Here is a 17912-nt window from a genome sequence, read left to right as displayed (position 1 = left end):
CCAAAAAACAAGGACTTTATATCCTTCTTGACACGAGTAGGCAGCCATAAGCACCACTTATTACTAATGTTGTTAGAAATTGTATTATAACCGTGATAAGCACTTCTTTTCATCATGTCTATTATTTCATGGGCTTTAACATTTCATTTCTTATCACGGTTATATGCCACGTTTGGATAATATGCCTTGCAACCTAAAACCTGAACACTATCAAAGTATATATAACCATTTTATCTTATTAATTTATATTAGGTTTTATATTAGGTATTTTCGGAATATAGAAACCCCAGTCTTGTTCTAAGTCTTCATAAAGATACATTCTATGATAGGGTGAGTATTGCGAAACATACAGGTCTTGTTTAGCGTACAAATTTCTGTTTATACCAGCAAGATTTCTTGCCTGCTTTCAGTTTGAATAGTTCCCTTTTATCTCAGGGAAAACAGGCCTGGAATAGAAGTACAAATACAACAAAAAAAATTATTATCTCATTAGGTAAAATCAGCTACTTGGATCACACGGCACTATTAGGCTTGGTTAAAGAAAAAATCCCTAAATATATTATTCACTGATATCCCTTTTGATAACTTCCAATGTCATTCTTGGTCTCTCTCCCCCTTTTCACAGGACTAATAACAGTACAAATACACAATGCAAAATTACTTGAAAGCATACCCCAGTCAGTACATTTTTTTTCATACAGAGCCACAAAATTAGCACTTGGTCTTCTTTCTAAAGATAAAGAAATGAAGAGAAGAATATGATCTATTTATATGCACGCTGAATACTTTTGGGCTCTGCATAAATCCAAAACCTTTTGGGCTCTGCATAAATGGAAATGTATGAGAAACTTTTACAAGGTTGCAACGATGTGATCCCTGCATGCTTGCCAATGTTACCACCATTCATAATGATCTTGTATTTGTACACTGATGCAGTAGTTTTGGGTAGGCAAAGCATTAGGCACACTTTGCAGCATAAAAGTATGAGTTTTCCTATCAATCACCTTGAAGACCCAACCTTGAGTTGCATCTTGTATTAAGCTTGTAATCCCCTGAAAGCCATATTAGAATCAGAGAAATAAAGGAAACGAAGGAAGGAGCAAACAAGTAAACAAACAACAATACATTTGTAGAGAAACAGAATTTGAATTAGTGTGGATTGTCTATCACTCACAACTTCAACTCATACTATCAGTGGCCTATAATGCATTGTACAAATTCAGGAATAGGTAATGTTACAGATATGGCCTATAAGGCTATAACCTATGATTGCATTAATATATTAGCTGCAGCTGCTTTAATAAAGTCTTGATAACAGTGAATAGAAATGGAGAATATGAGAAATGGTAATTTTTATAGCAGTTTCTCATAGCCACCATGGGCCAATCGATGCAACTCAATTAAGCCAGCTGAACAAGTCCAGTTATCCCCTAAATTTTGCAATTCGTATTCATTTCATTAAGAAATAGTAATTACAAATGGAATCTATATTTGACAACAAATCAATATATAGGTTTATGATAATTGCTTTGTCTTTTTACCAAATCTAGTTCAAATGAATTGAATCAATTGATAGATTTAGATATTTCAAACAAAACAGCCACTAAAAATTCATCAGACATCCAAATTGCAAACTCCCAACTTCCAAATGTAGCAAAGAAAATGAAATAGTGCCTGACCTTGAAATGGAACGTTTTAATTGATCACAGATTACTGAAGCTCCAGAAGGCAAACACACTCAATATGAGGGGTGTGTGGGAACATGTCAACTGGCTGTAAGCTTATTAGCTTGTAACATCCTTCTATATTCTTTTCTTCCTGCACAAAACCTTCAACAGCTCAAATAATTGAATCTCAAAGCCCAAGAATATAAAATAAAATGACACATACCACACCATGACAAAGATAATCAAGGTCGCGTGCACATGTGGCAGGATTGCAAGAGACATACACTATGCGAGGTGCCCTAAGATTTAGCAGGAATTTAATCAACTTAATGTGCATTCCTGGGCGATTGGGATCTGCATTAAGTTTACAATGGTGAGAAGTGTAATGCATAGGGTGACACAAAAAGACAACCAATATTGTGAATTAAAATCTTCAGCAGTGTAAACAAAATAAATAATCAGCATGTTAATACCTAAAATGGAGCTAAGTTTGTTTTCTTGGCATGGAAACTGTATGTTGAAATCTTGAAGCGCACATTTAAAAATACCAGTTTAAATTACTAATTGGCACATTTCTCCATACAAGAAGTCAAATGTAGCAAGTTCCCCTCAATTGTATACAAGTCAGTACAGAAAGCATTACAAGTTCACATTTGCATGACACTTATCCACTTGATTTAATGAAACAACATTCAAGTGATTGAAAAACAAGGTGAATAACTGGCAAATCCAATTGGTAGAAGAATATCTCCATATGTACTCCTGATTAAGATTATATTCAAGTAAATAGCTTTCAGCAGAAGCCAAATTAATTAAGAGAAATACATATAACATAAGAATAAGTAGGAATAAGGAAACTTAGAGCAATGAAACCTGAAATGACAATGTCAGGTTTAGGAAAATTCTTCCCAAAATTCTCATCAATTTTATTGAGATCTCCCTGGACAAATGTTGCATTTTGTATTCCATTTATCTTGGCATTAAGACGAGCATCTGTGATGGCTTGAGGAACTACTTCATAGCCATAAACATGCCTAACACTGTTCAGAATTGGAAGACAAGAAATTAATCTCATTGCTTCACAGTTTATCCTAAAATACTAAAACCAGATGGAGATCAAAGATTACCTTCTTGCAAGCGTCAGACCTATGGTGCCTGTTCCACAAAACAGGTCAAGGACAATTTCTGAGTCGTCACCCTTGACTCCAGCACAATCTTCTATAAGCTTGTATAAAACCTCTGCCTAAAAGGGAAAATAAAAATGATTTTTTTTCTTGACAGGTGACCATGACTAAATTTAAGAAATAAAATATGGGACAGGGTCTAAAGAGAATGCCAAAATTTTTGGGCTCATTGCAAACCTGATAAGTATTTGTTTGAAAGAAAGAGTTGGCTGATATTTGGAATGTAAGCCCTCTTAAGGTCTCTGTAATGCTAGATTTCCCATACAAAGTGTATTCTTCCTCCCCAACAGATGTGTTGCCAACAGAAGTATTTACATTATTAATGACACTTACCTATCATTCATGCAAAGAAGAAACTTCAATGGTATTAAAATCAATATGTGCATACAGTTTGGAAAGTTAAGGAAGAAGCACCTTTATAAGAAAAAAAAGTAATTAAAAAACTTAAGTACCAACCACTTCAGGAAATACGGAAACTTTATCAACTAGGAACTTCAACAGCTCTGGCTTGTAGGAAGAGGTCACAAAGTTGACCATAACTTCAGGCTGATCAGTTGTTACATCCCTGGAACAAAACTCATATTAATATAGATATTAAAAAAAAACACAAGGTATCCTTCAAATTCAAAGATATAGGAATGGTACAACTACAAGTGTAATTTATGTGCACAAATAATTATAAACACTCTTTAAATCTCAAGTATAGACCTGGCCATACAAAACATCAAGTTTTGCTACCAAGTTGATCGGTTTGCTGCAAAATGAAATAAATTTTAATTTATTTACAAGAACTACAATATCCATGTGTGCCTAAGCAATTGTGGGATCACAAGATATAACTTATATACCTTCCCGTTCTCAGCATCAAATGCTTAAGAAATCCCTTGTGCGAATGAACATTATAGGGAGAAAAACCAAGTTGTGGATCTCTCCAACATTCTTGGACAGCTGCAAGTACCTATTCAGATTTTCAAGTCAAAACCAAAACAGAAGGAAAGTGATCAAATAAGGTTCCAAGATATGATAGGCAATGAAATAAAACTAAATCTTGCAAAATCACTGCAGTGGATAAAGCAGTGCATACCTTATTAGCAGGATGAGATTGCAGTAAGCAGTTGTCAACATTTAGAATTTTATCAAAGAAACCCGGAGCATGCAAGCCCAGCGCATAATTTTCATTAGCATCATCATCAACGATTCTGTCTTGCAGTGATTCTTTAGGCAACCATCTTTGGGGACCAAACGAGAATTCCATCTGCATACACACACAAAACAAGTCATTCATTCAGCTCCTCGGGCCAATATCTGGTTAAAAAAGAAGTAGCAGAGACAGCATGACTATTGACTAACCTTATTCCTGTAATGAAACTGAATACGACAAGGAACAATGGGCTTCAGAACGGCGTGCAGTTGGAGATGTTGGAGAGAAAACTTTCCGACGTGAATGAGCAAGTCGCGTACCTGCTCCTCCTTGGCTCTGAGCTGAGCCTCGTAGGACAAGTTTTGCGTCTTGCAGCCGCCGCAATAAGGAGCGTAGACACAAGGAGCATCGACAATGTCACGAGGAGGAGTTATGGTCTTGACCTTAGTTACCTGTGTGTTAGTTAATTAAATGAGAAAGAGAAAGGTGTTTGTGAAGAGAAGAGAAGAGAAGAGGTGAGTGACCTCAGCGTAATTGCCTTTTTTGCGGGTGACGCGGCCGATGAAGTGTTCGCCAGGAAGGGCGCGGTCGCAGAGGACAACGAAGCCGGTTTGGGTGACCTTGCAGAGGCCCTTCCCTTTGAAGGCAAGGGACTCGCACACCAGTTCGAGGGTTTGGCCGCGCTTGGGGAAGTAGGAATTCGGAGCGGGGTCCACATCTGAGGCCAGAGAGCAAGAGAGAGTGGATAGAGAAGGCCGAAACCTTCGGATGTGCAGTGGCAGCAGAGTGTTGGTTAGATACGAAATGCTCGTCATTTCGCGGTTTCACTCTTTCCTCTTCCCTCTTCTGCACCCTGCGCAGTCCAATGCTCACTTTCGCGGCGGACAGGTAAGCTAGCTAACAAACTATATGTTAGATTGGAGTTGGACGATAGGTTTTTAGCTCCCATAAATTAATAAAAGTTAAATTACTCCTCTAATCTTTATAATTTTATGTTTCTTATTTTTTTAATTTTTATAGTTTGAAAGTAGTACATTTTAATTCTTTTTTGGTCCCTCTAGTTTTAAAAGTGATTTTTTTAATTCCTATAGTTTCATGATTCTTACTTTTTCATTCCCTATTGTTTTCAAATTACAAAGATTAAAAGAGACTTAAAATAAAAACTATAATCACTAAAAAAACACTTTTAAACTATAGAAACTAAAAGATAATTAAAATGTAAACTATTTGAATTAAAAATACCACTTTAAAATTATAGGAACTAAAAAGGTAAAAATCATCAGATTATAAAGACCAAATGAGTAATTTAACCATTAATAAATATGAGGTTAAATAGTCATTTTTCTTTATAAATGTATAATTTATTGACAAATGTTTAAAAGATATAAATATAAAATTTAGTTTCCGAAAGTGTAAAAATTACGATAAATATATATGACTTTCGTCTATACCATTAATAAAATAATCTACATTGGCACAGAGAGATGAATTTGTTTGGTCATCTCTAATTACTAGCATAGGAACATATTTGTCATATAATATTTTTTTGACTTCCCGTCTTCTCACTTTGCTGTCAAATGCGACCCTAAAAGATGAAAATACTATAAAATCTAGTATCCAAAAGTGTAAAAAATACGACAAATATATTCGGACGTTAATAATAGATTATGACTAATTATTATAATTTTGAAAAATTTACAACGATTGCAACAAAATTTTGGGAGAGTTATATCACATTGATAAGTGTCTGTTTTCGTTATATATTTTTCAAGTTTCATCAACGGTTGAGACATGCATAAAATATTACCAATGGAAGTGAATTTTAATTATTTTGGCGAATTCTTCTTACTTTTCTTTAACTACAAAAGAAATTTAATCTTTTGGATGTTAATTCTTGAATAAATGCTATCAAAACATGAAAAAAAACTTTATTATAAAATAATAAGAAAATTATGGTTTCTGTTTAATCAAACACTATTTATTTAATTATTTTTTTTATAAAATTTTCATAATAAAATATGATTGTCTATTAGTATATGCAATTACATCAAATTACAAATTATAATAATAAAAGTTTGTTGATTTTAAAATTATTTTTTTCAAATCTTACACAATTATTTTTTATTGACTGATCATTTAAAAAATCATAACCTTAAAAAAATTATTCCAAAGGAGGTAAGTATTTTTTACAAATTAAAAGTGTCATTGCAATTATAATTTTTCCTAAAATTTATTCATGGATCTAATTTAACTATAATGTTTTACAATAAGTATTTTTTTTTACTTGAACCTTTCATCAAACATGGGAGTGTAAAAAAATTATTTATAATTTATAAAATAATTTATAAAATGAGTATTTTTTTTTCTTTTAAACTCAATTTAATTTACGAGTGTTAAAAAAAATTGTCACAATCATTATAAATTTTTTTAAATTATAATAATTAGTCACAATCTACTATTAATGTTTGGATATATTTGTTGCACCTTTCATGCTTTCGGGAACTAAATTTTGTATTTTCAACTTTCAGGGATGCATTGTTCAATAGAGTGGGAATACAAAAAATCAAAAAAATATTATATGACAAATATGTCCATATGCTGACAATAAGAGAGGATCACGTTGATAATCATCTCAATAACAAATTTATCCCTCTATGTCACGTAAGCTATTTTATTAGAAGTTAACAGTCAGATATATTTGTCGCACTTTTTACATTTTCGGGGGCTAAATTTTGTATTTTCATCTTTCAGGGATGCATTTATTAATGAATTACACATTTAGAGACAAAAGTGACTATTTATCCTAAATATCAAAGTGCTTAGAATTTGGGGATTCTAACGTTACACTTATTTTGTTCAAGGGTTGTCATTAGAACTATGGAACAAGATGGGAAGCTAAAAATTATTCTAGGTAATTTGTAAATGATATCTAAATAAAATTTTATGAAAATTATTTTCAACATCTATAACAATATATAAAGAGAATATTTCTTTTTAATATACATATTTCATTTGATGTTTTTATCCTTAAATTAATTAGAAAATTATCATCTATTATTCTTTCCTTTAACTACTTGTGTGTAACTACAAACTTCTCTTATTCATGTTACAAATCACAATATCAATATTGTTGCCACCCATGAATAACCGTTGACTCTTAGTTGTGGTTCCTAACATTTTTTCTATGTAGAATTCATCTCATTTACACATTTTGCCTCTAATTCACTCTTTCAAAGCCTTAAATATGTTTGTCAATCTTTTCTTCCTCTCCCTTTTTTGTCAATATTTGTTGGGTAATCAATGTTCTCACAAATAAAATTACTCACACTCACAAACACAAAGGATTGTGAGAACACAACAAAGATTACACAGTAGAAAAATATTAACAAACACAAGAATTTAACATGATTAGACACCTCTTGCTTACGTTCACGAAATCATTTCAAAAAACTATTTCACTATCACAAAAATAATTACAAGATTGTAACTCACCTCAAATAGTGTATCACTCTATAAACCTGAGTACCTCATTCAATGATTACAATAAATGATAACACTCTCACACAAAGATACTTTTCTCTCAACAAAGTGACTTTGTTTCACAATCTCCTTTTTCACACACTCGCTCTTCGTGTGTTGTGTTTCTCCACTAATTTTCTTCTTTATTTATAGTGAAGATTGTCATTAACTATAATAAATAAGCTCTCTTGGAAGTTGAAACAAAAATAATTTTCAATGCATCCATTCAACTAAGGTTCATCTAGTAAAATTCAATCTTTCACTTTGCATTTAAGTCACCTAAACCTTAATAATAAAAATTCAATTTCCAATGTGCATGCACCTTATGTTTTGACTTGAAACTCTACAATATTTTGGATCTACAAATGCCCACTGCTTTGATGCTTTGATCTTCAATCTTTCACTAAAGTGAGTCTTCACTTCGCTTTATTATTTTCCTCTTTTTTTTCTATTACTTTCGTTTGAATGTGTTTTATTTGTTTTTTTTTCTTCTTCTCTTCTTCTCTTCTTCAGGGTATTGTTTAAACGGGTTTGGATTCTTGAAATTTCTCTTCTTCTACTAATTTCATTATTTTTTGTTAATATTTATTATACATGTCATATTTTTGCATTTGATTTTGTTGATTTGTTAAGGATAAGTTTTATTATGTGGGGGTTATTTCCATATTCCGTTTTTTGTGCTTCATTTCTCCTCTTTTTTTTTCTTGAAAGTTCAAGATGAAGATTTGTTAATGTCTTGTGATACCAGAAAGGAAGAAATGTCGGGATACATTAGCCGAAGTCGATTTTGTTGGAAAGTGTCATTGTGCATGAAGGAGATTTCATGGCTTTAAATTTAGACTCATTCATTCACTTTTAACGTTGCGATCAGTATATGTTTGCTGCTCATGATAACCATGATACCTATAAGTCATCTGCATATAAAATAATGTTATTCAATATTCATCACTAGCATTCTCTTGTTTCTTTTTATGAAACTCTCTTTGCCTTGAGTTTTTGCTCATAACGCTAATTTTATGTCAGTGAATTGTTCTATTGAAGGAGTGAAGGTATTATTTGATGCTTCAATCAATTATTTCATTGTATTATTGCTTTGTCTTGCTTTATTTTTCTCTCTAATTCACTTTTCTCTATAGAATCATGCCAATTTTGTTTATCTTCCTTTATGATGCATATTCTATGACAACCAATGTTTCAAGCCTAACAACTTTTTTCCTTTCGTTCTGTCTTTTTTTTTTTTAATTTCATTTGTATGAATAATTTTATGTTTGGTTTTTCTTCTGAGTTATGCAATTCTCATACATCTTACTTTTGAATTTCCTAGAGTTCGGGAGATCAATGGTTAGTTAGTATCATCCCTCTTTTCAAATTTAATTAAGATCTTCTCTAGGAAATCAAGATGTGACTGCAGAGGAGGCAAGGGGAGTGTTGGTTTGTGCATGTTCATTGGGCTACTCATGTTACATTGATGGTTTACATTTGAATTTTTTAACTAAGCAATCTCAATATGTGATTGGGCCATACCATGAGATTCACCCACATTTTAGTGATACGTGTGGATGGGGTACGACAGCAATGCTGCGAATTGCTTCACCATGGGAGAATAACATGTACAAGTTGAGGGAGGGAAAGTTTACTACAGTATTAAAGACATCAGGAGAAAATCATCTCACTAGAATTAGGTAACACTAAAATCCCATCTTCTTTTATTCTCTCCTATTACAATTTTTCTTCTTTTCTCTTGATTCTTACATTTGTCATATTAAAGAGAATAATTTTTAGGCAATCAAATTAAGGATATATCTTTTTCTTATTTTTAAAAAAGAGTTTTCATTTAAGATTTTTTTAAAATTATTTCTGTTTTAATTTTTTTTCGAAGAGCACGCTAATTTGCGACGTGTACGCTCTAGTTGAATATTACATCCCCATGGGCCTCGGCGAACATATATGGCTAATAGCGGTTTCCCCCGATTGCTCGGTATCTTCGACTGTATTCAATAGATCTTTTAGTCTGGCGGCGCCGAAGATTTTAGGAAACACTTTTAACCCCAGGCATATCTTTATGTAGATCGGATAAGTAATTGCGGTGCAGGCAGACTGGCCCGCATATATGCCCAAAGCGAACACAATAGGCGCATTTTAGTTTTAGTCCCATGATCTGTTATATCAAATTGTGATAACAATATCATTAACTAGTAAAAAAATTATTTGTTCTATCAAATTGTAACAAGAGAAAATACATTTAGAAAACTTACTCGGAGCAAAGGAGTTAGAAACTGAAGCACTAGTTTTGCTGCAAGCTGCAAGGTAGATTGAAAACACATCAAACACACTATCAGAACACGGGAAAACATCAAACTAACATTAAATCTTAACGAGATGGATGCGGAAGTTCAAACTTTGTGAAAGGCGCAAACGAAAATTTATTGAGTCCCTTCTGTTTCGTTGTGCTAGGGTCTTGCTACTTCTCAATGATTGTAAGGATTTTTCTCCCAAGACTCTAGGGTTCTGGGTTCTCGGTATGTGCGATACCTTGACGATCCAGCAATTGTTGTTCCGTTATGTCTTTCGGTGATGGAGCGGGAGAAACGTGGAGTTTACGGAAGAGGGAGATGAAATAGTGCTAGAGGTTCCGACTGGACAAGCGGTGAAAAATGACAAGGCATGGAGCGGTGGAGAAACGTGGAGTTTACGGAAGAGGAAGAGGAAATAGTGTGCTAGGGTTTTGCAAGTTCAGCGATTGTAAGGGGTTTTCTCCCAAGACTCTGTGTTCTTGGTTCTCAGATCAGAGGAAACGGAATTAGGGTAGCTCACGTATGAAATCCACTGTTGGCTAAAAGAATATTTCTTGTATGGCTTTCTTTTTTGATGAATTCTACTATGCATGACTTAAATAGGGTTGGTACCATGCGTGAGTTCTTTTAGACCGTTCGATCTATTTTGAGAAAAATAGATGGCCTCGATGCAAGCTCTTACGGTGACCAAGAAACGACCAAATTTAACAATTGAAAACAGATGGGCAATCAAAAACTGACAGCAAATTAAAAGTATACTCCTCATATTTTTTAAGTTGTAACTTTCTTGATTGTGAATTTCTCGCAACTCAACTTATTACACTTCACACTTAACTCTTGGTCAAAATCCGGTTAGAATCTTTTGTAGGTAATATTTTCTAAGACTTTGGTAATCTAATTTGATTACTTTTAAAATAATTATTATTCTCACAAATAAACACAAGACTTTTCGTATGTTTTGTTCTCACTCACACGTTTTCTGTTAAATTTCTTAAAAGATCATTCATCTCATAATTATTTTAAGTCAAACACGCTTAATTATGAAATTTTTAAGTAATGAGCTAACAAAAAATATGTACATCTTATTGGTATAGGTAGTGTCAATTAATTCATTTAAGTTATCCTCGATTGTATAATATCATACATGTGCAACCTCTGAATCCCTCTCCTCCTGGTGTGATTCATCCAAAGTGTTACATGCTCACCAACTTCCGCCTAATTCATCCTTGAACCACACCGTATTAGAAGAGAGGTCAGCTCTAATATCATTTGTAACACTCATGATTATCAACTTCTAACAGCTCACACTTTATCCGACAGTTCACGGTGATACCTCACTCAACTCCTCATTCGTCAGAATCCTTCTTAAGTAGTCCTTTGTTTTATTCACACGTTTTTTTCTAGAAAACTTTCTAGAAGATCACACATCTTATAACTACTCCAAGTCAAACACACTTAACTATAAAGTTTTTAAGTGATGAATTACCAAAAAGTATATGTTATCTTGTTGATATAAATATTTATAATTAATTCCTTTAAATTATATTCAATTGTATAGTATTATACATGCACAACATCAGCTTGATCTCTCTTATTTTAGTGTAACTCATCTAGGGTATTACGCATGTGAATCTAATGAAACAAATTTTATGTCTTGAATCAATTCAAAAAATTCTAAAATTATGTATGAAAATTGAAAATGTAAAGTATTTCAAAATGACAAGCATCTCAATAATTAAATAAAGGAACCATTTTAAAACTTTTAAAAATTAAGTATCAATTTAAAACCAAAATAGGTTAAGCACCATTCTTATATTTTAGCCCTTAGAATTCTAGATCAAGAATAAAAAAAATACTACTACGGTCTCACAGTACTATCTTAAGTTTCTAACGGAAAATGTTGACTAGCACTATTGCCTTGGATTTGTGGACTAATCAAAGGGTGATATTCATCTGGCTACCTTTGGAACAGATGACATTAACCAGGATTTCTTCAAGAATATTTTAGAAGACAAGTCTTTACAGCTTCCTATTCACGAATATTTTCATATAACCGCATGGTTTATGGGATGAATCTTGTGCTAATTGCAGCATCATGCTAGTTTATTTATAAGCTAAGTCGCCGTTTTCAGAAACTGCCTTGCTCACGTGTCTAGGACATTGAACATAAACCACATTTTATTCGACTAGCAGGCAAATTTAGGCACAGCTGAACAGGTGTTTCAATGTTTTGGGATTCCCATCATCAGACTATCCCCCACAGTTCTTGCAAAGGAATCATCTCATTGTACTGTGTCTTTCTGTTCTATTTCAACTTAGAGTAGAATTCTATAATAGTTGAGTGACTTTGAAATTGTAGAAAATACTATCAAAATAAAAAGTTGTCTGTTCTTTCCCATTTGATTTGTACCCTAGATAAACAGGGTTAATGATTATAATGTGGAAGCACTATGGATTTATTTTAATTTGAATGCAATACATTTAGCACTAAGGATGTAACCAACCAATGCCTCACTACGACGTGATTGCACCTACAAATAACCCAACAAGGGCTTTCAACAATCTGCGTTGTAAACTATAATTCATCGTGATGTTTCCCCTCCACTACTGGTATGTCCTGATTTAATTTGAGAAGATAGCTACTAGCTAATGATGCATGAAGTGCAGCTCCATAAGGAAGTGCGTCCTCATTGATTTTGAAATATGGAGAGTGTGGAGATTCAAGATGTTCAATAGAGACATTCTCCATTCCAAGGAGGAAGAAGTATCCCGGAAAAACCTCTTGATAGAATGCAAAGTCCTCAGATCCCATCAATGGTTGCATGTCCTTAACATTATTGACGCCAAGCAAACTCCCAGCAACACTTTTAAAGTACTCATGCAAGTCACCATTGTTTACTGTAGGAGGGAAGAAAGGTTTCTCGTCGTCAAGAAAGTTGACCGTTGCATTGCATCTCTGCACTGCAGCTTGCCCAGTGATAACCTACATAAATGAATCAGCCTTAGCCCCTAATAGGATTGCAGTGAAAACTACAACAAGAGTACAATCATTTCTTGGTTGCAACACAAACCAAATAAGTTTGACAACAAAAGAAAAAAAGTCTGCAAGATTTTGACCCTATTTACCTGGCAGTAATTTATGAATCGTTTTATTCAGACAGTAATTTATTAATCTGCTTGCACAGTAGCAATTTAAAAAAAATAAAAAACACCCCACAAGAATTTAGGTCCCTGAATTTCAGTAATCCATTATTTGAATCCTCTAGTGCAACTTTTTCACCATACAAGTACACATTAAGAGAGATAAACGCAAAGATTTTGCAAACTGCCCAACAAATTTTGTTATATGCGGGGTCTCTACCATGATCCATGCATCTATTTTGGGGTTTGTCAATTAACAGTTTGCACAGCAACAAATAAGAATAAAACACATTGTTGCAACAAACAAATAATTGTGAGTTAACAAAGAAAAAAAAATGGTTTTCAAGTGTATAAATGAATCCTCACAACAGACCTGTTCAATCCGCTGTCTCAGTTGCATGAAGCTTTCTTTTGAAAAAGCTCGGAAGGTGCCACCAATTGCAACAGAGTCTGGAATAACATTGAAAGCACCACCTCCCTGAAATTTTCCTACAGTGACGACCTGTGGGGATATTCTTTATGTTAGGAAGACAACCAAGATTATCTCCATAAAAAATGAATTATTTATGGAAACAAGGCTTTATCATATTCAATAATCATTTAAAGAGATAATACTGTAGTATGTTTAACCAATCTACATGGTAGGCAAGGCAGTGTGCGTTGAACTAATTATTGTATAAGTTGTGAGAATCTCTATTCTCTGATAACATATCGATGTCCAAGACCCACAAGCATACAAAGAAGCTTTTAATGACTCATAATGATAAAAAAGTCTAAGGTCTCAAATTAAGTAAAGTCAAAAGGGTGGGAGTGGCACTGATACTTCCAAACCATGTGTAGATAACAAAAAAGAGTGAGTCAAAGAAAGCAAGAGAAACTAAGAATTGCTAATGATAGTGGTTTGATAGCTAACACTCAGCTTAACTTTCCTGCTTCCATTAGTTGTTTTTTATGCCCACTGAGCATATACAAGACAGGCTGGCCACTCTGGTAGTCATGGATTCAAAGCATGGTACAAACTGAATGGTCTTGGACCGTAAGGCAAGGATAAACCAAGAATAGATGAGTATCTAAGGCAGAAAGGGAAAGATTGAAATGAAATAAGTTTACCTGGGAGTCCAGAGGATCGGCCTCGCGAGAAACAATATGCTGTAAACTAACAATCACATTGGAAGCTGCCAATATTGGGTCTATAGAGTGCTGAGGGATAGCAGCATGGCCTCCCCTGCCATTTATTGTTGCTTCAAAGAAGCCGCTTCCTGCAAATATGGGACCCGACCTAGAGGCCACTTCACCTATAGGATAGGTAGGTGCAATATGCAATCCGAATATGGCAGAGATGTTTTCCAAGACTCCAGCATCTAAAATTTTCTTAGCCCCTCCACCTCCTTCTTCTGCTGGTTGAAAAACAAGAACAACAGTTCCCTATAGAGATAAATTAAGGAATGATATAAAGGATCCATAAGAGGACTAAAACAATAGGAAAACACAATTTAGAAAAAAGTAGTAAGCTGAAGTAACTGTCTTGCAATAGTAGATAATATAGTGGCCAACTATTTTCCTTTTCCAGTCTTCTTCTAGATTATGTTTTCGTTACAATTACGCACAGATGCATTATGGTTTTAAGACTAAATTTGTAAGCCGGATGATAGGATGATTGAAAGTTTGTAACACACAAAGTTGGCCTAATGAGCAGTCATAACCGGTAGCAGTTTGCCAATGTCTGAATCAGAAGTCATGTTTGACTTTGACATGATTACAATAAAAATGAAAAGGCAGAAAATTTTTTAACAGCAAAACTACATAACCATCAGAAGAGTCACAACCTTGGATGGAAAAGTAAGGAGTCTCAACTGCTAAACAAAAAAACCAACTGCCGGTATTACAATTTACAAGTGCATGCAAGACCAATTATAAATTTGTTAAAATTTATCTATTCTGTTGATTTTCTCATTAAAGGCTGAAATGTCTCACTTTTCTCCTTAAGGGAAACTAATCATTTTAGAGGAGTCAAATCTCATAGTATTGTCGAGATGGCAAAATGAAAGCAGTATAACATTTTAAAAAAAAAAAACAAAAAAGTAAAACAACAAGTTTTATATGTATAAACTATGAAGCAAAGGACCATACTCGTATCTCATTTTCATGCTCTTTGAGGATCTTTGCAGCACCAAGAAGCATGGCAACATGAGCATCATGACCGCATGCATGCATCTTTCCAGGTACTTTACTCTTGTGCTCCCACTCCACCATTTCCTAAGGTTAAAGAAGCAAAATAAATCAACAAAATATAGCCGAAACAGTGTAGCTCTTAGAAATATAACCCATAAACTGGAAAAGGGTAGGAGGGCTAATAATGAAAATTTGATTAGAGGCAAAGCATTAGTTTTTAATCAAACTCAAATGGATGGATTTCATAACAATTTATCACAGTCAAGGGACTCGAACCCGAGACCTACTAATAATTAAGTTAGAACAACTTCAAATCAGTTGATCCAGCACTCGGATAACGATAAATAATAATAATAATTGAAAAGCTAGAACCCTGACACAATTACAAGCACATGGTAACAGTAAATGGAAAGAAAGAAGAATATATAGAAATCATATAGACCTGCATAGGAAGAGCATCCATGTCAGCTCTTAATGCAACAAAAGGAGGAAGTCCAGTCCCTATGAAGCCAACAACACCCGTGACTGCAACTGGGTGTTTATATGAGATGCCCAGTTTATCCAATTCAGCTCTAATCAGCTTACTGGTCTCAAATTCCTCATAACCCAGTTCTGGATTCTCATGAATCTTCCTCCTGATACCAACCATCCAATCAAAAACCCGAGGATCCTTGGCTAAATCAAGGAACTTGGTGGTGGCGATTGCATTTGAGCTGGATGAGGAATCTGAGAAGATGGGTGTTGCAGCAAGGAAATGAAAAAAGACAAACAAGTTGACCCATTTCAAGAAAAAACCCATGGCTGCGTTCAACTTTGAGGTGGGTCTGGGAAAGAACAGTGAACAACACAAGATGAACAAACAAAATTACACAACTCACCAAACTTTGCAGTAGGAGTAGTGTTGTTGTTCTTATTCTACAACATATATTATATTATATATTATTAAGTATGATAACATTTTAGCCATTTTTATAGAATTTTGTTAGGAGATTTTTTTTAAAGTACTTTGTTTTTTTCCAGGATCGACTTTACTTTATATGTACTGCGACTTTGTCAGTGTAAATGTAATAAACATTTAGTAGTATTTAATTATTTAGAATTTATCCTTTCTTTATATTTATTTTTTTGTAAAGCACCTTTTTTTGTTAAAGAATTTTTCTTTATATTATGTAGTAGTATCAATGAATAAAATGATATAATAAAAAAATAAAATCATACGGACAATTTAAATTTTCTCTTGTTACACGTGATATTTATTCATTTTTCCCCTAAAAAATCCTTAATTTTTAGAATATGTTATATTGGACAGTCTGTAAACTCACATAAGATTTAAACATTTAACAAAACCTATATCAGAAAAAATATTCAGCTCGAAGAAATATCTAATACATTTAAATCAAATATCTCCTTCCACCATGTATTCATCTAAATCATTTTTTATCATGTATCTACATATTTCGTACTATACATCTCGATCTTTAACATATGTGAATGACATGTATCATTCGACCTGTGATTAGAAGTGTTTAAGTATTATTAGAAAGTGTATTATTCACCTAGTAATCAAGATATACAGGTCCATAGACCCTAAGTTCAGTAAGGTTAATATAAAAAAAGGTGAACTTTTCATGCAAGAGGACTAATTCATGTTAAAACATTCACAGAATATCACTAACAACTTTAAGTCAAATTCTGGGTTAAACTTGGAGTGTCTTTTGCTGGGATCTCCCCTATTCTCAGATGCACGTATCAAAGGATTTGATAAGGAATCACGTTAGAAGATCCTTCAAAATAAGAATAAATGTTCGATTCATTTGTAACAAAAACATTTTGACACTAAAAAGGACCCTTCACCATAGTAGGAAAACTTTGGGCAAAAGAGTAAATATTTGATCCATTTACGACACGATTAGAACCTACGCATCTGATGTGCATGCATATCACAATTCATGAAAAATAATTCCAAAATGAATGCGGGAAAATTTTGTATTCCCACGTTGGGATGAACAAAACAACTAAAATCAATCAACAAATAGTAACTGGGAAATACAAGCCATGCGGTAGTCACATTGCATAACAAGGAAGAGAATCAAAAAATAAATGAGATTGAGAATCAGCAATGACCAAGGTGTGTAGCTGTTAAAAGTCTTCAACCAGTCCATAGGCACACTTGATCTTCTTCTAATGGCACCGAGGCACTTATTAAAGTAAATATGGACTCTTTCGGCTACCAAATAACATCACAATTAACAATCCTAAAATGTGGGAACAATAATCTTAATGATAAACTGAAACAGAGGCCGCACAATAAATAGACACATGTATGCGGAACAATTAACGAACTCGATCCGGCTCATGAACTCAATCTCATGTCTTCTTTTTTGAGGTTTTGGATTCGCAAATTTAGGAGAATCAAAACATATTAATATCAAGAACTTATTCACTTTCTAAAGTATTGCAAAAAAAATTAAAAGTTGCAATCTATAATAATATTAAAATTTCATATATATCTTGTAATGTAAATTAAAATCTTTAACTTGAATGGTAAAACTTTTTTGACTGCAGATAGTAAAACTTTTACTCTCATGTTCTCTTAATTAGATAATTATAACACTCTTTCTTCTAATTTTGGGAGGTGTGTGTTTTGCATATTATCCTCATAATTAGCCAAGAAAATATATTTCTTTTAATCATCTCAAATTATTCTTCTTTTATTTTATTTTTATATTTGATTTTCAATTGTGTATTCATTACAATTAAAAATATTATTGTATAAAAACTCAATTCATTTATT

General features: G+C 33.3%; 2 protein-coding genes and 1 long non-coding RNA gene across 3 annotated transcripts; all 3 read right to left on the bottom strand.

Moving 5' to 3' along the window:
- Positions 1-464: 464 nt before the first annotated feature.
- Positions 465-4909, bottom strand: LOC114377076 (uncharacterized RNA methyltransferase PG_1095). Its single transcript, XM_028335465.1, has 11 exons — positions 4517-4909; positions 4202-4444; positions 3936-4106; positions 3700-3809; positions 3308-3416; positions 3029-3184; positions 2795-2910; positions 2541-2707; positions 1891-2021; positions 1680-1818; positions 465-1052 (listed from the first exon to the last, which is right to left on the bottom strand). Exons 1-10 carry the CDS (start codon positions 4805-4807, stop codon positions 1711-1713), a joined length of 1602 nt encoding a protein of 533 aa, XP_028191266.1. The 5' UTR covers positions 4808-4909; the 3' UTR covers positions 465-1052; positions 1680-1710.
- A 3830-nt stretch (positions 4910-8739) lies between these two features.
- LOC114375957 lies at positions 8740-10384 on the bottom strand. Its single transcript, XR_003658873.1, has 3 exons — positions 9911-10384; positions 9767-9811; positions 8740-9669 (listed from the first exon to the last, which is right to left on the bottom strand). It is a non-coding gene; the product is annotated as an uncharacterized LOC114375957 (long non-coding RNA).
- A 1763-nt stretch (positions 10385-12147) lies between these two features.
- On the bottom strand, positions 12148-16042 carry LOC114376405 (IAA-amino acid hydrolase ILR1-like 4). Its single transcript, XM_028334506.1, has 5 exons — positions 15561-16042; positions 15077-15202; positions 14057-14371; positions 13320-13448; positions 12148-12788 (listed from the first exon to the last, which is right to left on the bottom strand). Exons 1-5 carry the CDS (start codon positions 15915-15917, stop codon positions 12381-12383), a joined length of 1335 nt encoding a protein of 444 aa, XP_028190307.1. The 5' UTR covers positions 15918-16042; the 3' UTR covers positions 12148-12380.
- Between the last annotated feature and the right edge of the window lie 1870 nt (positions 16043-17912).

Source organism: Glycine soja, chromosome 11 (assembly GCF_004193775.1).
Source record: "Glycine soja cultivar W05 chromosome 11, ASM419377v2, whole genome shotgun sequence".
Classification (NCBI taxonomy): domain Eukaryota; kingdom Viridiplantae; phylum Streptophyta; class Magnoliopsida; order Fabales; family Fabaceae; genus Glycine; species Glycine soja.
This window is presented reverse-complemented; position numbering and strand designations above follow the sequence as displayed.